We start from the raw sequence: 27,467 nt of genomic DNA, 5'->3' as shown, positions 1-27,467 counted from the left end.
ATGATCTATAACGGTGAAGAGTTTGAACCGGTGACTAAAGAACTAGGTCTCATTCCCGATTGTAATATTTACCAAGCTTTTAATGGATGATATTATCGGCTTGTAATTTTAGACGCTCAACGTCTGTTCGGAGGCCTTTTAGTTCTCACACTTAATGGCGGCCGTCACCGTCGTCACCGCCATCACCGCGGAGATAGCGTTAGAATTAATATTCTATCACTACGGGTTACACTGTCATTGAGTTTACCTCTTGCTAAGATAGATGGGGCTAAAGCTAACAGTAACTATAGACAAGCACTGACGACTCGACGGTATTTTCAGTCTTATATCTTTAATTATCTTGTCAACGCGATATTTATAATCATATCGCCGCAACAGATAGCCGCAGTTAACCGTGTTTTCCGCTTATCCGATTTTTGAGCTGTTGACCGAAGGAAATTAGTAATTGTGTTATGAGTAAACTGCACGACATGCGATATACGCGACCTCTATTGGTCATCACAAACATGGGTCTATATCGACCGACCCCTAGTGATCATCACAAACATTGATGTAAACCCGGGTCTGTATCAAGTGACCTCTATTGGTCATTACAAACATTGATGTCTATACCGGGGTCTATATCGAGCGACCCCTATTGACCATCAGAAACATTGATGTATTTACCGGGGTCTATATCGAGCGACCCCTATTGACCATCAGAAACATTAACATAAAATCAGATAAATTAATTCATCCTGACAATATCAATTGTATGAGGATATAGAAAACCATGCATATCAATCAATAAACTATTGAGGCGACTCCTATTGACTACCAGAAACATTGAAATACTGGGGGTCTGTATCGAGCGACCCCTTTTGACCATCACTACATCGGGGTCTATAGAGGGCGCCCTCAACATCCGGCCGTCACACTTGCTATAGATTTGATTCCATTTCATTCACAGCGCTGAATATTCTGACAATTAAAATGACGTCGAACTTAAGATATTCAAAAAAGTGCAATCCAATTCAAATCAATGGTATGTATTGGTATTCAATCGAAATTAATTTAATTCCCTCGTCACCACACATACAGACGGATTATAATCATTGGCGGCGCCAGAGATAGAGAGAATCGAGCAGAGTTAATCGCGCGCGTGTTGGAGATCATAGTTAATATAAATGTGATCAGTGGTAGGAGTTTAGTTAATTGGGAGACATGTGCTGGTGAAATGTATCTCTCTGTAACTGGTGACACTAATTCAATATAAAGCGGTGTGTGTCATTCACGCATCGATAGAATCGACGGGAGATCAGTTTTAATAAATCTGTCTCTCTCTCTCTCTCTCTGTGAGTAGAATGCCTCTACAGTCAGTCAACATCTTCATATAGAGACACCAGCCACAACGCGTCCACCCCCGTACCCCCCGTCCGCCCCCCGTACCCCCCGTCCGCCCCCCATATCCCCCGTCCGCCCCCCGTATCCCCCGTTTTTACACTTCATTTCAGCTGAATTCATAACGATTCTCAGTCTCTGTCTCCTGTTATTGAGCAGTCGCTCAAACTGCGCGTCAGGGATCTCTCTCTTCTCTCTTCTCTCTTCTCTCTTCTCTCTTCTCTCTTCTCTCTCTTCTCTCTTCTCTCTTCTCTCTTCTCTTCTCTCTTCTCTCTTCTTTCTTCTTCCATCTCCCTCTCCTCTTCTCCTGGATCATGTCTTCTGTTATTGAGCAGCCTAGTGTCTGCGTTATGGTATTGGAATGGTTATATAGACCGAGTCTAGTCACTTCTTTCTGGAGGAAAGGTATTGACACATGGGTCTCTGTCACCTCCCACTCTCTCCCTCTCTCCCTCTCTCTCTCTCTCTCCCAATCCCTCTCTCCCCCTCTCCATCGATTTCTCCCACTCCCTCTCTATCACTCCCTCTCTCACCCCTCTCTCCCACTCCCCTCTCCCCTCTCTCCCCTCTCTCTCTCCCACTCCCTTTCTCACCTCCCTTTAGAATTATCGAATTTTCAGTAATTATCAAAATTTTGGTGACATAATGAAATTTCAGTCCGTATGAAATATATAAAATTAATTACTACCATTGAATTTGATATCTGAAAAAACAGGTTTAAAAAAGCAAGTCTAATTGTCTAATTGTATTCATGCTTCCCATAAACGAGTTGACAACACTTGGTGTCTGGGCCAGACACAGCTAGGTTTATATATCAACACCATATGTGCAGAATTTGACAACGAATTTTCAGATTTCTATTTACAAAGGATAAAAACGTACAAATGATTTGTGCTACGCGTAACACATGTAGTGATTGAGGTTGATGAGTTTAATCAACTCAAACATTTGAATAAAAATTAGCTGTGAATTGTCGCCTGTTAAACTCTATATATTGATAGATAAAGGTTTCTACCGCGGTGTGATGTCGCAGATGTTTCTTACTGTTTGGAGAATGCATAGAAAACACAAGTCTGACTGACAAACTGACGCTCTCTCTCTCCCTCTCTCTCTTTCTCTCTTTCTCTCTTCTCCATCGATCAGAACTTCTCGATTGTGTTATTTCAATATTGTACAAATCGGATTCGATTCATTTTTTGTGATCGTTTTTTATTCTCTATTTGAGAGATAACTGTTTAACTGAGAGATAACTGTTTAACTGAGAGATAACTTTTTAACTCAGAGATAACTGTTTAACTCAGAGATAACTGTTTAACTCAGAGATAACTGTTTAACTCAGATATATCTGTTTAACTCAGAGATAACTGTTTAACTCAGAGATAACTGTTTAACTCAGATATATCTGTTTAACTCAGAGATAACTGTTTAACTCAGAGATAACTGTTTAACTCAGAGATAACTGTTTAACTCAGAGATAACTGTTTAACTCAGATATATCTGTTTAACTCAGAGATAACTGTTTAACTCAGAGATAACTGTTTAACTCAGAGATAACTGTTTAACTCAGATATATCTGTTTAACTCAGAGATAACTGTTTAACTCAGAGATAACTGTTTAACTCAGATATATCTGTTTAACTCAGAGATAACTGTTTAACTCAGAGATAACTGTTTAACTCAGAGATAACTGTTTAACTCAGAGATAACTGTTTAACTCAGATATATCTGTTTAACTCAGAGATAACTGTTTAACTCAGAGATAACTGTTTAACTCAGAGATAACTGTTTAACTCAGAGATAACTGTTTAACTCAGATATATCTGTTTAACTCAGAGATAACTGTTTAACTCAGAGATAACTGTTTAACTGTTTAGATGAAATATTTGCTGAAATAGTTTATTCTATTCTATCCGAAATAAATGTATTTGAATTCAAGTAGAATGTAAAGTAATGTGTGTAGTTATTTTTGTCACCCTGCAACGGTCCTTATCAGGGTCTCTACCCCCGATACCGAGTCCCTACCCCCGGTACAGGGTCCCTACCCCTGATACAGGGTCCCTACCCCTGATACAGGGTCCCTACCCCCGATACAGGGTCCCTACCCCTGATACAGGGTCCCTACCCCTGATACAGGGTCCCTACCCCCGATACAGGGTCCCTACCCCTGATACAGGGTCCGATGAATCTTATAAAGCATTTGGTTGATATGTAAAACAAGAGTTGTATTGTGTCTATACAGACTGGTGCTCTCTCTCTCTCGCTCTCGTTCAGTGTGACGAGTGATTATTGATAAGTTTGTGGTGGTGGCTTATTGTCAACTTGAAATATTGTAAATTAATTAACTTTCAATCGCGTGATGTTGGTGAAACTGACGGAGAACTGCTGTGGGCAATGTGAATCCATCTCATCTACCGTAAACCATCTAATAATCTGTAAACATCATCATCACCGGCCGCCCGCAGCAGCAGCAGCAGCAGCAACCACGACTTATTTCAAATGCCAGCGAATATAATTAATCGACAATGCGATAATTTAACGTGAAAATCTCATTTTCTTATAATATTCTTCATGGGGGGTTAAACTGCTTCCTTCAGGGAACAGCTCAGCATTTCAGTCATTTGAACGATAAATTGGTCACGTGAAATAATGTTTATATGAAACCGGCCCTTTGGACCCGGTTCCATTTGTACCATCCAAGTTTGAATCATACATCTATATACAGCTCGTGTGTCGATTTAAGACTAGTTTCAGTTCATTTTAGTTCTTTAGGCCATCGAGTTGCAGCGAGTCGCAATAAATTGCAGCGAGCAGCATTTAATCGTGCGAACGAGTGAGTCGCATGAGCCGTTGTAAGTTGCAGCGAGTTTACAGTGAGTTGTAGCGAGCCGTGGTGAGTGACAGCGAGTCACAGTGAGAAGCAGTGAGTCGCACGAGTCGTTGTAAGTTGCAGCGAGCCGTAGTGAGTTGCAGTGAGTTTTCAGCGAGTTGTCAGCGAGTTGCAGTGAGTCGAACGAGGCGCTTATAAGATAAGAAGGTTTACATTAAGCGGTGAAGTAATAAAGTTATGATATATTGACAACACAAGTGACAGGGCATTGAGCTGGTCGTATCCCTCGAGGTTCTCAGTTAATTTAATTAGATCGTGAACCATCTCGGTTCTTTAACTCTCCTCTCCGATCATCTAAATGAGTTGACACATTTTTGTTCAGTATTCACATCGAGCGACGGTGCACTGGGTATTCACTCTGCTGCCCGTATTGATATGCGTTGTGACACTGCGACAGAGATTGTAACAGCAGTTTTCACGTTCACTGAAGCGTTCGGTCCGCGGGGGTTGTACCGTCAATTTCATCGATACCCATAGGGTTTACGAGAAAGTGTCGCGAACGCTCAATCTCAGCCGAACTGATATTCTGAACAATCAACACGGCGACCAAGCGTAAGATACCGAATAATCTAAAACACCGTTTGCCATCTCCCCTCTCTGGTGCCGCCGCTGCTACTGCCGCTGCTGCTGAGATTTGTCAGATTTCCGAAGACATACAAACGTCGATGGATCTAGAACAAAAAAAATCCGTCGTGAATTGAAGAAAATTGACTTAGTTCCAGATGACTGGTGGCGCAGTCTAGCGGGGAATCAGCTGAAGTTGACTCGATTAGCAGACAACCCTCGTCACCTGTTCACTGACGATTATTCCAGGGCGAGGCTCTTATTAATTTAACCATAAATAATAAACTCTTCAAGTAGCAGCAGCAGCAGCAGCAGCAGCTACAGAGCACATCGAATAGCTCATCAGTGGATGTGGATTCAAACCTGAGCACACAGCGACTATATAATATAAATGTAGTGTGGAATTTATCCTCCGAAAATCTTAAGTTAATTTCCTTGTAAATTGTTAAAATTGATTCAAAAAATTGTCAACCACGCCCAGTCTCGGCAGCAGCAGCAGTAGCAGCAGCAGCAGCAGCAGCAGCAACAACAAAAATGACGCGCAGAGAGTACCGGCTAAAGAACAGCGCACTGATGTTACAATGTTCTGTGGCTGTTGACGGTTTCTTCGCGACTCTTTTATCAAATGTTGCTCGTTTTTCACGGAGTTTTTCCTGAATCGCTTCCCGCATATTTCTACGTCCATTATTCTCAACACGAGATATATCACTGTAAATGACCCCTCCTTTGATGTTGTTTTTTATGCCTTTGTTAAAAGCGATGCTGTAAGCGCCACAGTCTCTCGATCGTCGTTTCAGCGCGCGTCGCTGCTCTTGTTTTACAATTTATTTATGACTATGTAAGGCGCGATGTGTCTGAACCCATAAAATCACACGCGACCATTTCTCAGGCCATATTCATTTAATTCATCGTTTTTCATCTGACGTTTTCGATATATTCTCACATTCACACTGATGATGGGCTCCTAGAGAGAGAGTTCCACTTGCTTTTAATTGTTAATTCTTGATTTTAACATTTGATCTTGTATATTGTGGGTTTCAATCCTATTATGTTCATGTATTCGTGTTTCAATTTAGTGGAATATTTGGGATTCGAACCCGAACAATAGCACATCAACGCAATCAAGATATTGAGTTTATTTTCAATTAACTTGTCTCTACATTTTAGGCCACGCTAGTGTGTACACTAGCGACACCAGCAGATCCTCACTTGCCACAAGTGAAATCCCCTATTGCCACAGTAGTCATTGTCCTTCTTCACACAAGTGACACCTGGTGGATCCTCACTTGCCACAAGTGGAATCCTCTATTGCCACAGTAGTCATTGTCCTTCTTCACACAAGTGACACCTGGTGGATCCTCACTTGCCACAAGTGAAATCCCCTATTGCCGCAGTAGTCATTGTCCTTCTTCACACAAGTGACACCTGGTGGATCCTAACTTGCCACAAGTGGAATCCTCTATTACCGCAGTAGTCGATGTCCTACTGCACACTAGCGACACCCCATGGCACCTCGCTTGCCACAGCCGAACTGAGGTGTTAGTTTAATGGATAAAACAGTGTTTAAGTTGTTGATGGCCTGATGGTTTGTGTGATCGAGAAAGTGCGCCATACAGGAAGTCTTATGAAACACACGTGTCTTTTTGTGGCGTCTCTTATAAACAGAGAGAGAGAGAGTTGTATCGATTGGAACCAGTTACTGCGGCGGTCAAAAATCAATACCGTTATTTATCATCATAGAAACACGTCATTTCTGTGATCTGTGATCAGAAATAAGCAAAACCATAGTAACACGATCAACAATTCAACTATTACATTAATCAGTCGCTATTGGTGATTATCTTAAATCCGCTAATTCTAGTGAATGTTTTGTTCGCTGGACTCGTACAGCCTCCGGGCAGCTGCTGTAGTCAATCCCCCCTCATCCTCTTTATCCAAACATCTTTACTTTACGATCGGTTATAAACGGACAATAATGTGTCATGATTCTGGTGGGTTTTAGTTAGTGGCGTGAGGGCGTGTAGGAGGGCGCGCAGAAGGGGCGGAAGGTGGTCAGACTAACAGCTTACTGTCAGTGTATGATGATCAGATAAATAGATATTTGATGAGTGGTATTATTAGTCTGACTGACCGCCGCTTACTTTATTAACACTCACTCAATGATTGATCGATCAGTAGCTGTCGTCTGCGCCGCTTTATTATCTACAGGGGTTAAATTAACTTCATCATCAGCATCATCGTCTCTCTCATCTATCCGCCGCATCCCGGACTGATGCATCCATCCATCCCAGCATCCCGCAGTCAAATCGATACCAGAGACATCTAGCCTCGGGGTCCTTAGGATCCTTACCTCAACCCTCCCGCTAGTTGGTCAAGTCGATCTTAGCTTCAGTCAAGGTCCTCATCATTTATCGTGCATCCCGGCCCAATCTGTATCTTATTCTTTAGTCCTTAAAACCCCTTTCGCATTCAACATCTACTACTTTGAAATCAAATAACATGATATTTCTATAAATTATCACTGAATTTACGTGGTTTAAAAAGAATCTGTCACCAGATAGCGAGGTGCATTCCTGCTTTGCCCAACACATCAATAATATAGACGGCTCTTTCTCTCTTCTCTCCCCTCCCTTCTCTCCCCTCTCTTCTCTCCCCTCTCTTCTCTTCTCTCTCCTTCTCTCTTCTTTGCACGGATCAGAGACAATAAATGCATCAAACATAATCAGAAATTTGACAAATTCCCGTAAGCGTTCTAAAGAATTAGTGATACACAGTGACGGGTTAGACTGAGAGAGAGGAAAGGGGGATAAATCCGCTGTGAGAGTTTATATCAATCCATCAACCTTTCTGTAAACATCATCATCATCGTGTTGTTGTTATACTAATCCATCAGAGACGCATTTAATCCGGATTAGTGACAAGATAATTATTCAGTGGTTTATTCTTTGCGATCTTCCGCCCAGAGAAGAGCGGATTACGCGAAGCAGACGATTTCGATCGGGTTTTGTTTTTAAGGAAAAGATTTATCGATAAAATGACAAACGGCGTCGTGAATATAAAAACCGTCGATTATAAGAGATTTTGAATGATATAAAATGCGCTTATTACATTAGCCTCTAAATACCTCGATTCAGAGACTGATAGAATTCTACCTCGAGTTCAGACACGACCGAGTGTAACGTTTTTAGATTTTGGTCAATAAAAATATCTTATTACGGATACAAGGTAAGGGTTGGTCGATGGTCGATAGGTGGCGTAATGAGTTGGAACGAATCAACCTATACAACTCGTATGCAACTTACCTCAAATGTTTGCTTGAATCTGATATCTGGGTTTATTGATCTTAACGTTTCTTCTCGAGGATTCATCATAAACTTTTCGAAATCTCTGCATTTACAAGGATTCAAACAGTATATTTCTCAAGTTGCTGAAGTTTGAATTATTTTCCAGAGAAACCGAATTCTCGGAAGATTCTCGGTAGATTCGCGATAATTTCAAGTGCATTCAGGTTAAATATCAATCGACAGAAATTCAACGAAACTGTAATAGATAAAGTATAAGAATAATAGTAGTGAATTCTCAGTGTTCGAATGACGTAAGCGCGAGATCCAGTCTGGAAACTGTTTCGAGGAACCGCGTGAGATTTCAATTTAACCGCTGAAATCTGACAAGTTCACACAGTGTAGGGTATAACCAATAGAGACTAACTGAGTACCGCGCGCTCGCTGTGCAGTCCTCTATACGGCTTCCTGTAACTATTGATGCTGGGCATTGTGACAGGGAAGATGCAAGGTGACTCCATCCTCCGACATCAACCGGGTTTCATTTCAAGCTGATTGATTTTTCTGAGAATCATCGACGAGAGGATATTCAGAGAAGGAGGAGATGGAGGAGGCTACAGATATCATTAACCCTTTCACACCGAATTCCGCAGGTACTAATCTTAATGAAGTAGCGCATAGACCCCCTTCTCCGCGTACTTCTTTCCTCTCTATCCTCTCTCCTCTCCTCCTCTCCCCTCTCCCTTCTTTCAATATTAGATAATGTCAGAATATCTCAGAAGTACTTTTTCTAACAATTCAAAATCTCTTTTCAAATATTTGATTTCAATCTTCTCTTCTTCGTATTACCGGAAGTCGATTTATTAAAATCGCGGTTGTCGGAATCGGACTCGGTACGCGGGTTCTCGGTTAGTAAGTAGATTCATCCGATGTAATCCGCGGGTGAATGCCTCGCGCTCGTCACATGCTCGTCAGATGTAACCCGACCACTTCTAGAGACAAATGAAGCCTCAAAAACTCTCTAATGATCACAAATTGAAATGATGCATAGACTGGCAGTATACTGTACTCACACTGGTCTCGTTTAAATACACAGACAAAATTCTGGGGGCACAAGAAAACCGCACACCTGGTTGACCACCGTACACCTGACTGATCAGTTACCGCACACCTGACTGATCAGTCACCGCGCACCTGACTGACCACCGCGCACCTGACTGACCACCGCGCACTTGACTGACACGGAGATTAGGTTTAAGTTTAAGGCTGATTTTACCTGTAATTATCAATATTTCGATGTAATTGTAGATGAAGTAGTGTATGGTGTTTATTACGAGGAGTCCTCACTCACCGAGTCTATAGCTAATAACGTGAGACGGTGATCTATGATTATTGAATATTCTATTGTCCTGCTTGACTCGACATCCCCCCGGAGAATGCTCCCCACATCCCCCCGGGTATAATTTAACCCGTCTCTCATTGCTGTTTATTATCAGTTTCTATTTTCAATTAGACGCCAGTTTAATTGCGACCTGTGACGAGTTTTTACCCGACCCCCGGGGGAATCATTGCGGACTTTCCATATCACCTGTTTCTATATTTCACTCGATATCTCAATATCATTCTCACCGCGGTTTCATTCTCATCTGACACGAGGGTTTTGAGATTATCAATAAATTCACTTCAGCCGCAGCAGCAGCAGCAGCAGCAACCAGACCAAACGAACGATAGAAATTAATACGATTTTTATCATATTGAATTGTAGTAGTGAAAATTAAGAGACAGACTGAGCTCAGAGGAGTAGTAACTCCTAGCTGCTCCTGCTGATCTCGGAGGAGTAGTAACTCCTAGCTGCTCCTACTGAGCTCAGAGGAGTAGTAACTCCTACCTGCTCCTGCTGAGTTCAGAGGAGTAGTAACTCCTACCTGCTCCTGCTGAGTTCAGAGGAGTAGTAACTCCTAGCTGCTCCTGCTGAGCTCAGAGGAGTAGTAACTCCTAGCTGCTCCTGCTGATCTCGGAGGAGTAGTAACTCCTAGCTGCTCCTACTGAGCTCAGAGGAGTAGTAACTCCTACCTGCTCCTGCTGAGTTCAGAGGAGTAGTAACTCCTACCTGCTCCTGCTGAGTTCAGAGGAGTAGTAACTCCTACCTGCTCCTGCTGAGCTCGGAGGAGTAGTAACTCCTACCTGCTTCTGCTGAGCTCGGAGGAGTAGTAACTCCTAGCTGCTCCTGCTGAGCTCGGAGGAGTAGTAACTCCTAGCTGCTCCTGCTGAGCTCGGAGGAGTAGTAACTCCTACCTGCTTCTGCTGAGCTCAGAGGAGTAGTAACTCCTACCTGCTCCTGCTGAGCTCGGAGGAGTAGTAACTCCTAGCTGCTCCTACAGCATTCCCATAATGGTTGATCTCGATGAAGCGATGAATTTCAGCGCCTGAAAGCAAGCGATTCATTGAATGAAAGACATCCCTCGGTTAGGTTTCAATAAAGTTGTGATTAATCAACGCGCGAATAATTAGATTCTACCTGCCATCAGTCGGAGGTAAATGGACATCCATCGCAGCAGTGAGTAGAACTCATACAGTCATCAGTGGAATAACTTCAAACCCGAGTCTTTAATCGTGTGAGATAATGCGTTAAAACCCAGTGCCGCGTCACTATTCACCACTCGCTATTAAACTATTAGATAAATTCGTTATTTTACCCGTCTTGAAGTTTGAATTACCTGCCGCAGAGTTCGACTCGCTCGCAATCTCTCCAGAGGCTGATATTAGAAATATCTCATAAATTGTCATCGACATAAATTTAAAGTTTTTCAATTTGAGACGCAGCGTGCGAGCTGTTTTATTGAACGAGAGAGAGAGAGGGAGAGGAGAGAGGTAGCTCTCATAACAAACTACACAAACAACAACCATAACACTGTGTGTATGGTTCTTGTTAATTAATCGTTAATTAACGGGAAGATATTAATTAATATAGATAATTATAGATAATAAGGATCTGTTGATGGAAAACTATATTACCGTAATGTGTCTGATAAACTAAACGGTATTTCAATAATTCGAGTCGCTCGGATTTCAAAACCGCATCTCCGAAAATATAAATCATTTCAGTTTTTCTTCATTTGTAAAATTCTGCGATTTCGGCGAAAAGGCGCTCGATCGATGCGCGAATTATTAGATAAATTACGGTAGTCGATAATCGAGTATCCTCTAATTATTTGAACGTATTTATGAAAGTGGATAAAACGGAAATTAAACTATTGATAGAAGAGGATAAAAAATCAGTAGATTTTACGCTCATCCTCACAAAACATTGATTCACTTCTGATCAACCGTGGACCACCACTGAGTGACTGCGGGTCAGTAGCTGCTGCTGCTGCTGCTGCTGCTGCCGCTGAGTGCTGCTGCTGCTGCTGCTGCTGCGGCTGCTGCTGCTGCTGCTGCTGCTGCGGCTGCGGCTGCGGCTGCGGCTGCTGCTGCTGCTGCTGCTGCTGCTGCTGCTGCTGCTGCTGCTGCTGCTGCTGCTGCTGCTGCTGCTGCTGCTGCTGCTGCTGCTGCTGCTGCTGCTGCTGCTGCTGCTGCTGCTGCTGCTGCTGCTGCTGCTGCTGCTGCTGCTGCTGCTGCTGCTGCTGCTGCTGCTGCTGCTGCTGCTGCTGCTGCTGCTGCTGCTGCTGATGACAACTTTATTCATTTTTGGACCACAGTCACCTCTATCATTTTGAGTGTATAATTTCATAATCATATCAAATGTCTATCTTCAACATCTGAAATTGGCGCGGCCCCTTCGGGTAGGAACCAACAAAATTCAAAATGTTTCCTTTTTCATATTTTTGTTGAATTTCGGAAGCTCCCCTCCGCATCCCCGCCTCTCCGCCCCTCCGCCCCTCAGTCCAGTTTGACTCCAATTAGACTCTACCGCCTCTATCTAAAGACCGGACTAGCTCGGACACAAACAGCGGACCCGCGAGCTAAAACCACCACAACACGATGGTGTTGAAGACATCGAGTGAGAGTCGAGGGAGAGAAAGGAAGCAAAATATACGATCGCGTTTAACATTTAACATCGCAATCAGATGTGACAGTTTTATGGAAGCCACCAAAACGGATTATGTGTGGGAAAGTAGTAGATGTCTTAAGGTGATAGCGGTCTAAAAGTATCGTCACTCACTATTTTCAATTACCAGTAGCTTTGATCCTAGTGAAAATACAATTATATGTTTAATGGATCGCTGAGGACACGCCAACCAACCAGTTAGCTAGCCAACTAGCTAGTCAGTCAGCCCGTTAGCCAGACAGCCAGTCAGTCAGCCAGCGAGCTCTCCAGCTAGAGAGCCAGCCAGTCAGCCCGCCAGCGCGCCAACCAGCCAGCCAGCCCGTTTGTTAGTCAGCCAGTCAGCCAGTCAGCCAGTCAGTCGGCTAACATTGCTCTTTGATGATGAATAAAGATCAATGGAGCTTGGGCGGAAATCATCAACGGTTTCTATTGGCGACAATTGAAGATTTTTCACATACGAGATGAGAAATGACCAACAATGCATCAGTGCATACTGTGTGAAGAGATGACGGGGAGAAGAGAGAGAGGATAAAGGAGAGATGGGAGAGAGGGGGAGAGAGGAGAAAGGGGGAGAGAGGGAGGGGGAAAATAGAGGTGAGAGAGAAGAGATGGGGAGAGGGAGAGGAGGAGAAAAGAGAGAGGAGAGAGGAGAGAGGAGAGAGGGGAGAGGGTACATCCGAGATCAAGTTTCCAACTCAACGCGCTGCCGGCACTGATTCAAATCAATTAAACCGTTCTCTTCCTCCTGAAAACTGAGTTCCTTTTTTAAGAATATATGCATTACAATATAATAATTCATTAGAGTATTACAATGTAATAAGTCATTACAGTGGAATGTGAGACTAGAAGTGACAGTGTGTCGAGTGGCTCCAGCTCGAGACTGCAGTGCGCGGAGTCTTCCATCTCCTCCTCCTCTCCTACAGACACAATAGACCGACCGTCGACCTAACGTCGACTCGTCGCTGCTTCCTGACATTTTTTATTATCTAGGACATTAATCATCATTGTGCGAGGAAATTACGGTATGAATGCTTCAAGTAAAGAGAAAGTCATGCATAAACTTCACGATTCAATGATTTCATTTCAACACCGTGAAACATCTTTAAAACTATCCATCATTCACAGATTGAATATCTATTAAATCTTAAGTGGTTGGGAATAACTGTAAACATTGCGCCTCATGACGCCTCTCTAGAGGGGATGGGGGGGTTTATGCCTATTCGGGGGAAGAGGTTAGAGTACGGTGATGGGGAACGTGGCACCTCTCGAGGGGTGAGGGGGGGGGGGTAGAGCGTGGTGTCTGCTAGCGGGGGGAGATGATGTATCTTGAAGGAGACGGCTGAGTGATATCTCCTCCCCTGGTATATGTAGTATGGTATTTCTATTGTGGGGGGGGGAGGGGCGCTAATCAACCTTGGGGGCTGCGGCTCGGTGAACAATCCTCGGGCAGTAAGTTATACCCCATGGAGCATGTCACTTCCTTTTAAATTTATGGTCCGCTGTTAAAGGTCAGACTCGTTCATCCAGGGTTTTGGCAGCCATTGCGTCGTGCCCGTCTGCTGGTCGGGAGGGGGATACAGTGGGTAGATACCCCCATCCCGACCTCCCTTTCACCCCTTCCCCAATCCCCAGTTGCTATTACCAATTTCGACCGGAATTTGTTCTGAATCTAAAGGTTTATTTCTATTTATTACGTGGACAAAAAGAATCTATGATTCTGAGGTAAAACATAAAACAACATTCATCAAAAAATGAGCGACAGAGAATCGGGTGAAACAATAACTCAGTATGAATCATAACAACATGTAATAAAGACTAAAGGAACATAAGATATCAGTGGTTTTAATGGGATAAACCTCTTTCTCTTTCTCTCCTCTCTCTCCTCTCTCTCTCTCTCTCCGCGTCTCGTATCGCGGCGCATCACACAGAATGGATTAATGCACATTGTGATATTCTTAACCACGGAAGTAAGCAGCATGAAATCAGTGAAGCGTCATATACAATTAATGCTTCAACTTCGTGACTGCGTCAAATCAAACTCTCTCTCAATCTCTCAATCTCTCTCTAACTTTCATCTTATCTGATATTCAAACATCACATCTCAATACATTTATAAACATAACATTTATTTTAGAAAATGGAATAATGCAGATTTTCAGGGACTTAAATCCTGTTTTTAGGTCCTGCAAAAATTATACAACAGTTTTATCTCCAAGTTTCATACGAATTTATTCTGAAAAATGTTTCTCCGCTTTCAAAAAATAGTTTTTGTAATATTTTTCGAAGTAGACGTACAATGACGTACACTGGCGTCGTCTATCGGCGAACCGAGACACTATTCACTAAATGTTTTATGATAATCTCGATGATTTGATAAAAAGTTGCCACAGAAATTCATTTGGAATAAAAAACGATCGATAATCAATAGTGATACATTCTGAAATAAGTTAATTATGAGTTTATAAATGCAGATTAAATTATTAAAACAAATTATCGTAAACACCAAATCGAAAAACAATGCTGGCGTCATTTATAAAGTCGTTCCACCTTATTGGGATCGGTTTGAAATGCTTGACAATCTAATATAAAAAAAGTTTTTTGATAGCCTCTTAGAGGCTACATCTGAAAAAAGTTATCAGTGCAAAATGGGGCGAGGAGGTTAACCACGTGACTCTTGACCGAACCATGCGGCGTCACCTCATCCTGGACACAGTCTTCCCAAACTCTATCGATTGAAACCTAATACTCTCATTCTTGTCAACAAGATTTCATTTCATGATTTCACCTGTGACATTTTAACTGAAATTGAACTTAAAAACACGAGACATTTCGACAAAACGTTAAAAACTGAAAATATAAATCTATCGGTTGAGTCGTTTATATAAGTGAGTTATCCGCAAGTTGACATGGTCGAAATACTCGACTATCTTACATTAACTAAATACAATTTTTGGATAGCCTCATCAAGACTAAATCAGTAAAAATGGAATTAAAATTTGAAATTAAATTAAATGGACTTTTGATTTATAAATTTACAACTAATTGATTACCAAATTTAAATGATATACAAATAAGACAAGTTATCTTCTTGATAAAGGAATTATTAAAACATTGTTGACAGATCTGATGCTTTTACTCCTTTTTGAACAGTCCTAAAAAAACCCACCAGTTACACCTGCCGGGAACCAACTGCGAGTTTTAGTAGAAAATTAACTTCAAACGAGGCATCTTTTATCAGCTTTTTTACAATAAATCGAACTACGTTTGGTTGAAGGGGTTTGGTCAGGTGTGAGGGGTGGAGGGCGTCAGACTGCTGGAGAGATTGATAATAATGTCTCTAGGAGCCCGCGTGTTGTCAGAGAGAGAGAGAGAGAGAGAGAGAGAGAGAGAGAGAGGAGTCGCGTCGTCTCTGAGTCATAAATCCGCAGAAAAACAACATTAAAAACCTGTGGAAAACTTCGTGAAATGGGAAAACAATGTCAGTTGATATGAGCGGAAATGGATGAAGTTGTAGCTATAAATCGTCTGCTCACATCGTCGGGTTTATTGCTGCTGTTTTATAAAACGATTCATTTTAATGTAGATACATGTTATCAAATAAGAGTTCGGCACAATGAACTCTATTTCTCATCAGTAACTCATAGAGTTATAGCTGCTTGATTTATATACATATCAATCGGGTTTAAACACTCACCTATATAACCACACTCATTATCCACGCTCCCTCTCCCCCTCTCCCCCTCTCCCTCTCTCCTCTCCCCTCTCCCCTCTCCCCTCTCTCCTCTCTATCCTCTCCCCCTCTCCCTATCACCTCTTTCTCTTCTCTCATCTTACTATCACTTCTCTCTCTATCACTGCTATTACCTCTCTCCTCTCACTCCCTCTTTCCTCTCTCATCTCCCTATCACCTCTCTCTTTCTCTCTCCTCTCGCTGAGACTGTCGGGCCTCTCTCCCTCCTCAGTCTCGCTGAGTCTGTCGGGCCTCTCTCCCTCCTCAGTCTCGCTGAGACTGTCGGGCCTCTCTCCCTCCTCAGTCTACCTGAGTCTCCTCTCTCGTCATTATTCCATCCTCTGAATTATCACCTCATCTCGTTAATGTATCTACATCCTGTTGATGAAATACATCACTTAAAATATGCAACTGATAAACAGGATGCCGCGGCTCAAAGTAATAGGGGCCTATACCCAACTGAGTGGATGGGGGTCAAACCCGGGCAGTACAAGCAAAGAGGAGTCAAAACTAGCGATCGCGTCCAGAAGAATGTGTCAACTTGGGTGAGGGAGTGAAACCCGGCTGGGCACTGGGGTCCGGGTACCCCGCCCAGACCCGCGGGCACGAATATTCAGCTGGCCATGACTGCCACTAGCTGCTGCTGCCACCTGTTGTTGAACCTGATAACTAAATAAAGCGTCGAACCGGTTTGAATGTGAGGTCTTTAAAATATCACAAAAACCTGTCAGAAACTGAGAACCATTTCAATATAAAACATCTTCAAATACGCAGCAACCGCCGTGACACTTTCAGCTCAATGATAGCAGCAGTTGGCGACCGTCAATGACTGCCAATCAAACGATATCACTCCACCCAGAATGGTTTTATTGGTCGATGACTGCGACGAGGTGGAGTTATAAATATAGTCGCACTGAGTCAGTGACTCGCACACATCAATTGTATTTCTATTAATGATCAGGTGTGCGAAGAATCAGAGTTTAGTTCATCACAGGTGAATACAATCAACACACAACCACATCAGGATTATCACTGTTCCGCTATCTTATCAGGTCAGTTCTTTCGACGATATTTTGTCATTTTTCGCTTTTTTCTTTTAATTTTCAATTAATTATCTATTTTCTATTTTCTTTTTTAACCTTCACATCGCTAAACAAAGACCGCGTATCATATTTCTAGAATGTGGTTTCTGATCGGGTCTGATATTTACGGTTTAATGTGGAATTAGAATTCGAGGTTTCACCACTACTGATGATAAATACACATCGATCTAAATTAATCATTTCATTTGCCTTGAAAATATAAATGTTAAGATATAAATTTCATTAAATTCAGGGGCTTCAATTTTAATTGTCTAGATCTATTCGGTATGAATAAACTAATGCAATGTAAACACAATTGATCAAAAACAGTTTTGCAATTAACGTATCTTAATTAGATATTCCGAGCATGAAGTGAGAGTGAGACATTGAGAGTGAGAGTGAGAGTGAGAGAGAGAGTGAGAGAGAGAGAGAGTGAGAGAGAGAGAGAGAGAGAAAGAGTAAAATGTGGTCTTAAAATTGGGTCAAAATCATGTAAAAGTACTTTATCTTTTCATGCAAAGTAACGATTCGAAATTATCATGAAATCGTCGTTACTTCAGGATCTGTTCAAATTGTGTAAATTCTATAAAATACTAAATATAATGAATAGTATGTAATCTGTATCTGCTGATCCCCTCCGCGCATTGTCTGCCAGTCAGTGCTGTTTCTGTATTTCACAGTTTAAACAGTTTTTCACGGGTTTTTAGGTGAAAACCGTGGGAAAATGATTTCACAATATTTATTAGAATCCACCTTACTACTCAGGGAAGGGGGGGACTTGTGAAGCCCCATTTCGCTACCCCGCAATAGGGTCTAATTTCATGAATACTTGTTTTATCTGATATTCACCAGATTGAAGGTATTTGTTTTAGATAATGTATCACAATTCATTCATGTCCTTCTCGGCGATAAACATTAAAAACCTCCTCATTAGAACAATTAACTACAGAATATCAAACATCGATAAAAAACTAGAAACACAAAATTATAACCATCGTGATGATAAACTGTCGTTTTTAATGGATTCATATTTTTGTTGTTATTCTGTTTTTGTGATGAATCTTTCGCAAAAAATCGAACCGTCGAATAAAAATAACTGATATGAAAATAGAGATTAAACCCGGATTACGTCAATCACTGATACTTAACTCAATTACAAACAGATTATTACTCCTGGAGTATAGAATAGTTGATATCTCAATTAACTTAATCAGTTATAAAGTGAAAGCAGACAAGCAAGGTCCTGACTAAACTCCTTTAGACCCCCTGTCAATAACAAGTGCGATTATTATTGTATCCTATTCTATAAGTCACTTATAAGGGCACCAGTCTAAATAGTATCGGAAACCAGTCTCAACAGGGGGCATTTAACTCATTTGACATTGAACAATATAAGACTACATTCAGAATGGTGTCTTCAAAAACCTGTTTTTGGAATCTACAATTAAAATCTGTCGTCTATCAGACAGAAACGGACGGAGGTCTGCTCGCCTATAGACAGCGACTGGACGGATCTCTGTGACAGAAACGGGACGGAGCTCTGCTCGCTCCACCAGAATTGAATTGAATGATTTTTTTTTCTATCAAATTTAATGAGTAAAATTTCATATAAAGAATTCATAGATTTCCTTCGAAACAACACGCGACTCGACAATACCAAGAGTTTAGTAATTAGTTACTCAACTCGCCGGTGACGGCGCTAACAGTTAATTAATTAATTAAAGAGTTCATTAATCAGTTACGTAATCCTTTTACGAGCGAATTATTCAGACTTTCTGTAGCCATTTTTGTCGAAGAAAATATATCTAGATTTCTGTGTAAATATGGAGACGATTGTTGAGGCCATGGATACGACACGTGGAGAATGTGTCGCCAACAACACTTTCAATAATCTCAACTTCAAACCATTCAATTCTTTATTCAAATAGAATTAGAATGTACATGATTTTAAACACTTTGACTCTTGTGACTTTAGCGAAAGTAACGTGTCAATTCTAAGTATTTGTAATAAAGTCAGTGGTCACTGCTGCCGTAAAATCAACCAATTACAAAACAGATGATTCAATATCACATTTTCATTATGAAACTAATATTTAACACTTTCCTGCCGTGTAAGACGCATTATGAGTTAATCTTTAAACAATGAGAATTGGTTGTTGTAATTCAGCGGTTGTTTAACAGGTTGTTTGTGCGGGACCCCAAAACCGACTCATTACATAATGAACCACTCTCTGTTATTGAGAGAAATAAAATTAATCAATGTTTAGGGATTAAATGTAAAGGCTGGTGCGAAGTAGCACTTTCAATGTTTAGTGTATAAAAGGACTTCCTCAGAATGTGTCGGTCACATTTAGTTCAGTTTTACTGTTACTGTGAACACATCTCAAACAGAGCGTCCTAAAACAGCAGTAAGAATTCGTCACTTGATTTCATTTCATCAATTATCACATTTTTGGATTTTCAATGTGTCTATTTATTCTGATTCGTACGAATTTGCTTAAACGTATCCTGATTGGATAAACTGATGTTTCTATATTTTAGATTTTTGATTTTATTTACATAATTTATATATTTTATTGAATGTATCTATTTATTGTATTACAGATAACTAGATAATAATGTTGCTGTATCCTCCGCAGGAATTACCAGGAGCGGGTTCTAACTATGCTACAGATCATAGACCTAACTCTTCTGACAATAGACAAGGTACAGTTATGAAATAGTGACTTGTAAATGATTCTTGGATTTTAAATACCTCAAACTCGCTGCTTAACGCAATGTCTTAGTTAATCGATATGTCTGATAAATTATTCAAATAAGGATTTAAACATTTAGTAAATTGAATTAGAAATACAAATTAGGACTCAAAAATAGAGACTTCTTCAGTCAAATACTGACGACTGACTAATACCGTATTTGGATTTTACTTATAGAATCAGGATTAATATTTACTCTGTTTTATGAGAACAGCCTATTGATAATTCGTATAAAATGTGGTATAAAGCTATGTGTTACGGGGAAGGGGGCAGCTATTTAACTGTGTTGCGGGTTATTTAGGGGGGGCGGAGAGGGGGGCTCGCGAGGGAAGGGGCAGCTATTTAACTGTGTTGCGGGTTATTTAGGGGGGGCGGAGAGGGGGGCTCGCGAGGGAAGGGGCAGCTATTTAACTGTGTTGCGGGTTATTTAGGGGGGGGGGGCAGTTCGAAAGATGAGAATTTTGCTGCCAATGACAACAGCCCGATAATTTGATTGATTACAGAGCTTGATTTATTTCACGCTTAAAGTAAAATAATTCTTCAGTCCCGAGTTATTACGATACTGATTGTAATCTTGAGATAATCCGCGATTAGAATTAATACTCACATCCATTACTGTTAAGTGCTGTAATTATTACAGTACTGGATTATACATATTTTAGAGTGAATTCTAATTATCAGTTTCCAAGCGTGTAATTGTTGTTAGGTAATATATTTAAGGGTTGGATCTATGAATTATTTGTATGTTATGGTTTTAAACTGGCACTTTTAGTATAAACACTATACAACTATACCTGTAATAACAAACCTACTCAAGTCAAACTTGCGTAAGTCGTTATTTGGATAAGTCATTGTATTACTGAAGTCATCTCTATTAAATTTACTAAATGCAAGTCGTCATTTGGATAAATCATCAACGCAATAATCAACTGAACAACGACCACTTGATGTGAGTTCACTGGACTGTGTTGCCCTATGTATCAACAACCAAATCGAAATCCTAAAAGCTATATGTATCTGAGAATCTAAAAGAAACTCGATGTTTCGGTCAATGATTAGAGAACGTCGTAAAGTGGGATATAGATATGTATATATAGAACACTGTATAATAACACTGTATGTAATAACTATAGGTTGAAAACTCGGGGCCGATTGTTAAAAAGTGACAGAGTTGAAATTGTTTGAATCAGAATAGAATCAGAATAGAATCAAATAGATAGCGCGTCTAATAGTGGAAGATAATTCAAAGTGTCGGAAATCAGTGACGCGTTTAATAGCTTAATTTTACAAGCACTTCTTTCAAGCGATGATTTAGGGGTTTTTTATAGTTCAGGTTTTTGATTCCTCTGCGCTGTCGTCTGTCTCAGTGTGCCTGCCGTCTGTTCGCATACCTGACTGTATGTGAACGATCACCATGGTGAATTTATCATCCGTTAAAACTATTCGAATTGTTTAAACCACACAATTTTATCCGTTAATGTAAACCGCAGATTGGACAGGACAAAACTGAATATTTCTTAAATCCTCTGTTTTAAAAAAATATCGACAGATTGAGAGTTAAGTTAAGATTTGAGTTGAAATATCGAAAATGAACTAACCTTGAGTGATGATTTAAAACTTACCCGCGACGAACTCTGGATCATCGTGTATTTCAATATATCGTAACTCTATTTTCTTGATATAAGGCTACAGTGAAACTAATGAATATAAACTGAATTTATTTGGTACAAAATCAGTTGAATTAAACATTTATATCGGGGACCAGTTACACATTAAGACCTGTTCTGTGGCAATTACACTTCGGAGTTGAAGTCACGACTGTATAACTGGGCCCTGGACCCTGGACCCGGACCCGGACCCTGGACACGGGACCTGGGTCTGAAGTCAGGATCTTTGAAAATAGTAACATGATGAATAGTATCAATTGAATTTAGAATATTTCAGAAAGCGAGGTTTTTACAGAAAGTTAAAACTGGTCTGAGCCCTGGCAGTCGAGTTCATGAATCAGATACAATCAAAATTATTTTGTGGTCATGAGTTGTTTATTTTTTAAACTCATCCTCGAGTCACGTGACCCGAGATGAAACTCATGTGCTCATGAATCTAACAGGAACAGGAAGTCGGTTTGACCATTCTTTCAGACCTTCGTGATTCAAAAATCTCGGGGAATTTTCAGAATAAATCAATTTCACCGGCTGTAAAAATCTTAAAACATTTTTTTCTTCTTATCAATCTCTGGCGAGTAGCGAGACAGAGCACTGGGTGCAGGTCAGATAAGGATTATCAGGTCAGATTAGGATTATCAGTTTACTGTGGGTTTACGTTTGAATATTGAGCATATGCTCATTGGTCAACACAGCTCCACACAGCTCCACACAGTTCCACAGCTCCACAGTTCTACAGTTCCACAGTTCCACAGTTCCACAGTTCCATAGTTTATTGGTTATGTTTAGAGACTGTAGAGTCGAATGGTTAGCTTTATTTGAGCCGGTTTCAGAACTGTGGAACCGGGTCCAGGGTCACACTAACAACTGTGGAACTGGGTACTAGCGGTAAACCTTTCACACTATTTGAGCAACTGGTCATAGAACTATGGAAATGGATCCATACTACTTCAACCATATGGAATTGTTACTGTTTAAACTAATAATGTAAATATAAATGATTATATTTTATAGATCACCACCAGCACCAGCACCACTGCTGCAGCGAGTGCGGTGACAGTTTTCAATCTTCCATCATGTTACAACAACATCGAATTTATACGTGTAAAAACAATAACAACAATGTAGTGTTCGCTCAGTTAAACAGAGAGTTTATAGACAGACATCGTAATCACATTCACGACACTCATAGTTCAATGGAATCAGGACTACATTCAGGGGAAAGCGAGGATGGAATGTAAGTTTCTCACATAGTATTATAGACCTCTATTTAAACACCTTATGTCTGAAAATATATATGTTTTAAATTGATTATATTCTGATATAAATGAGCCATGTTTAAGTACCGGTATAAACCGGGTTATGAATCAAGAGATATCTAAACTCGTGTAAACAACAGTCTTGAAAATTTCTTCTCGAAAATCTTCGAGTCGTGAAACATAGAATACCCGACAGTAGCAGCTTCCATTAGACATATTGATGATGTCATTGGGGGATTATGTAGTCAGACATACTTGTTCTGAAGTTGTGATTATGTAGGTTTGAATTGATTGTTTTATTTCTTGTTCAACAGGTCTGAAACGAGTAGCTATAACAGCGATAGATGGAAGGGAGTAGAAGGTGAAGATGGAGAGAGACATTTCCCTTGCGATCACTGCGATAAAACATTTACAGATCCAAGCAATCTACAACGTCACATCCGGTCACAACACGTGGGTGCCCGGTCACACGCGTGCAACGAGTGCGGGAAGACATTCGCGACCTCTAGCGGACTGAAACAACACCAACACATACACAGTAGCGTTAAACCATTCCAGTGTGAAGTGTGTTTAAAAGCCTACACACAATTCTCTAATCTATGTCGACATAAGAGAATGCATGCCGACTGTCGACAGCAGATTAAATGTAAGGATTGCGGGCAGGCGTTCTCCACTGTGACGTCACTCAGTAAACATAAACGCTTCTGCGAGGGCGCCATGAGGACCGCCGGTTCGAACCTCGCACAGTTCCAGACCGGAGCGCCCGGAAACATACCGAAACCCGCGTCAATGAGAGCAGTTCCTAATTCTCACACCGCGGCGCTACCGTCGAATTATCTGAATTTCTACAGCCCTCGACCCCCCTACCCGTTCTATCCCCCGATACACGCGAGTTTCCCAGCATTCCCTCCGACACATCCGCTAGCCGCAATGCAGATGGCAGCACTGTCCGGTATGAATAACCTTCTCCCGCATGCCGCAGCGGTGAAGAGTTTAAACGACTCCATCAATTCAACTCCGATTAAAAAGAATTTAGGTTCGGATGGAAACGGATCCGATCTATCCCCGACCACTTCTAACAGCGACTGCGAGAACAGACATTCCGATATCGAGAACGAGGCCGGCAAAAAATCGCCCGTCATTTCATCTTACCCGAAACTGCGCATACCTTCTGCACCGATCCAACACTCGTTACCATGCCGACCACAGCGTCATTTCGCCGTCGCAGAGCAACCGTTCGATTTAACGAAACAATCCAATCAGAAACAACCGGAACTGATCGATTTATCGAAACTTCCGGCGTCGAAATCCGGGGAAAACCCGCCGTTGTCAGGAGCGACGACGGGACAGATGGAGAAACCGCTGGATTTAACGGTGAAAAATACATCGACGACTTCTCATAAAACGCACGTGTTCGGAGATCAGCAGACGACAACTCCTAAAACAACTCGTAAAACAACTCATCATCATCAACAACAACAACAACAACAACATCAGCAAACACATAAACTGGCGGCGCTGGGAGGTTACCCGTTCCCGAACCCGTTACTGTTAGATCCGATGTATCGAGTCGATCATGCCGCTAAATATTCATCGTTTCAGGAGGCGACAAAAATGATGGCGTACGCCCAGCATCAGCATCAGAGATACGCCGCATTAGCGGCATCTTCAAACAGCGCGTACGGGCCACTGGCTGCATCGATCGGTTACGGCACCGGTCAGATTAAAGATCTACCCACAATGATGAAATTAACGGGAAAACCGGCGCCCGAAACGCACCATCAATTCTCCCCGTACGCGGCTAAAATGAAAGAACGTTATTCGTGTAAATTTTGCGGTAAAATTTTCCCGCGTTCGGCGAATTTAACGCGTCACCTGCGCACGCATACCGGTGAACAACCGTATAAATGTAAATACTGCGAACGATCGTTCAGTATTTCATCGAATTTACAACGACACGTCAGAAACATACACAATAAAGAAAAACCGTTTAAATGTCCTCTTTGCGATCGATGTTTCGGGCAACAGACAAATCTCGATCGACATTTGAAGAAACACGAATCTGACGGACCGATTGTCGTAGATTCTCCCCCTGCCGAACACCTCGAGGAAAAAGACGATTCGTATTTCGACGAAATTCGTAATTTCATCGACAAAACGGAAATGACGTCAGAAGTAGCGGTTACAACTCATCCCGTAGCTGCAGTTGCTGCTGTTGCTGCTGCTGCTGCAGCGGTTCCGTACAGTATGATAGACTCGAGTTTCTCGCTGACGTCACACGTCGAGACCAAACATAACGATGACAAAAGTTGCGATGATGAGGAAGATGAAGATATCGATGTAGATGATGATATATCAGTTACAGACGATATACCGGTCAGTTTAACACAACCTGCGGCAAGTGAGTTCGATTTAACTCATCACCACATTGAACCGTCGCAGGCGAATGAGTTCGCTTTAACTCCCCCGCCTCACCAACACGCTGCTAGTGGTGAACCCTCACCTGCCAATGAGTTTGTGTTAACTCCTCACGGTGAACCCTCACAGGGAACTGAGTTTGCTTTAACCGATAATTTCACCTTAAGTCCGACACCGCCAGCAGCTGTAGGATTTAATACTATCATTAATAATGAACTACAAGAATAAACTAACTATGAATAAAAACAAGGAATCCACTGTAGTTCCACTGTTGATCCACTGTGGATCCGCTCTGTGGATCCACTGTGAATTCCAGTCCCACAGTCATTACTATGTGGTTTGAGAATTATTTTTAGGCTCGGTCCATTCGTAGTTGTCGCTGGGCTCGACGACGGTTTAAATCTAACTCTAAGAAAGTTATTGGACGAATGAATTCAGAACTAAAATGAATCATGAAAAACCAGAAAATAAAACAATAATTAATTTGTATAATTGATATGTAACTAATAGATTGTCTTAGATCATCAGGATCCAGGATTTTCAACAGTCCAGGATCCGGGATTAACAACAGTCCAGGATCCAGGATTAACAGTTGGGAGATTAACTCTGATCTGGTTTGCGCTGATGATCAATACTTTAATAGTGAAATAGTTTACTTGTATTTTCTCTTCCTTCCACAGCACTTTGTATAAACACACAGAAACCGAGATCCACAGTTCCACTGTTCCACTATTCCTCTAGTCGACCCGAAGAGTTGTTAAAACTGAGTGGAGAACTGTGGAACTGTGGAACTGTGGAACTGTGTTTGTTTATACATTGTGTATTTGTCTGTACTCAGTGTAAATTGTAAATAAATTGATATTGAATTGAATAACATTAATCCTCATGAAGAGTCAATAATTAATATTTGTTGTAAATTACTGTTTAAAATCTTTATAAAGTTTAAATTAATTAAATGACAATGAAATATCGAATGGATTCTAGTTATTTTGTTGTATTTGTATTTCGTGGTTTTGGAGCAGCTGGTGGTCTGGAGTTCCACTGTCAGTGTCGGGGAGTCATCTACGGAGGCTGTGAGGATTTTGTGAGGATTTGATGAGAAATTATGAGGATAAACAGCAAACAGAGATGGATAAAGCAATTATAGTTATACACCCACACACTTCCCCTCCCTTCTCTCCCTTCTCTTCCCTTCACTATGTTGTAGGCCTGCTATATCACATACAGCTATATAAAACTAGATATGCTTGAACGATATTGTTAATATTTCAAAATGAATTCAAATACGACATATTCCTATCTTCGCTTCAATTAGTTTTATTGTTCCCTGCATTTTTTTCAAATAGGATTAAAAATAAGCTTGAGTTTATCAACAACAACATTGACTATTCCACTGATATAGCTGTTCCACTACTATAGCTATTTCACCCATAGCTATTCCACTCAAACACCTGTGAATGACTGAGGATACCATCAATATTGCTACATGTATTTAACAGACTGAGTCTGCTGCCTATTTTTAAGGACTCTTATTATCATCAAAGTTTATTCAGCTTTTAAAATTGAAACAGTGTCGAAAAACTGCTGCAATGCGTAAAATACTAAAATATACTAAACATAGATCTATAATTAATCAGTCATTGTATCAGCACCAGCAGCAACATCAGTACCAGTAGCAGCAACAGCAGCAGCACCACCTGCACCAGCAACAGCAGCAGCAGCACCACCAGCACCACCTGCACCAGCAGCAGCACCACCAGCACCACCAGCACCAGAACCAGCACCAGCACCAGCGCCAGCACCAGAACCAGCACCAGCACCAGCACCAGCACCAGAACCAGCACCAGCACCAGCACCAGAACCAGAACCAGCACCAGCACCAGCGCCAGCACCAGAACCAGCACCAGCACCAGCACCAGAACCAGAACCAGCACCAGCACCAGCACCAGAACCAGAACCAGCACCAGCACCAGCACCAGAACCAGAACCAGCACCAGCACCAGCACCAGCACCAGAACCAGCACCAGCACCAGAACCAGCACCAGCACCAGCACCAGAACCAGCACCAGCAGCAGTAACGATTTTTGTGAAAGCTTCTCATAAAGATTGCATACACTTTGGAATTATTTCTATATGATCAGTTTGATATCTCATAGTGAGAGAGATTGTTGTTCGTCTGCTTTAATGATGACGTCATGTAATATCATTAGCAGCTGTTTAAACTGTAGAAAACTTCACCGATATTCAATCTATCAAATATAATATATCGATCAAAAGGTTCATCTTATAACTGATAGAGAGCATAGAGAAGTGTCGTGTCCAGGGTTGGGGGGAGATGTGGGGGGGGGGGGTTATCATATCTGTAATTACAGACACTGATTATCAGGCGAGTCGCAGA

The 27,467-nt window shown here is 41.4% G+C and overlaps 1 protein-coding gene across 1 annotated transcript; it reads left to right on the top strand.

Moving 5' to 3' along the window:
- Positions 1–25,297, top strand: LOC141908394 (MDS1 and EVI1 complex locus protein EVI1-B-like). The gene is made up of 3 exons (XM_074798433.1): positions 1–61; positions 22,407–22,629; positions 22,966–25,297. The coding sequence occupies exons 1-3, from the start codon at positions 1–3 to the stop codon at positions 25,295–25,297; spliced, it is 2,616 nt and encodes an 871-aa protein (XP_074654534.1).
- Positions 25,298–27,467: the final 2,170 nt, after the last annotated feature.

The sequence above is a fragment of the Tubulanus polymorphus genome, chromosome 7 (assembly GCF_964204645.1).
Source record: "Tubulanus polymorphus chromosome 7, tnTubPoly1.2, whole genome shotgun sequence".
Taxonomy (NCBI): domain Eukaryota; kingdom Metazoa; phylum Nemertea; class Palaeonemertea; order Tubulaniformes; family Tubulanidae; genus Tubulanus; species Tubulanus polymorphus.
Note: the sequence above shows the minus strand (reverse complement) of the source record. Positions and strands in the feature narration are given on the sequence as shown.

Coding starts and splice junctions, on each gene's coding strand:
- LOC141908394 (XM_074798433.1), top strand. CDS start 1: ATGATCTATAACGGTGAAGAGTTTGAACCGGTGACTAAAGAACTAGGT. Junction 62..22,406: donor ACTAGGTCTCATTCCCGATT/GTAATATTTACC, acceptor TATATTTTATAG/ATCACCACCAGCACCAGCAC. Junction 22,630..22,965: donor GGGGAAAGCGAGGATGGAAT/GTAAGTTTCTCA, acceptor CTTGTTCAACAG/GTCTGAAACGAGTAGCTATA.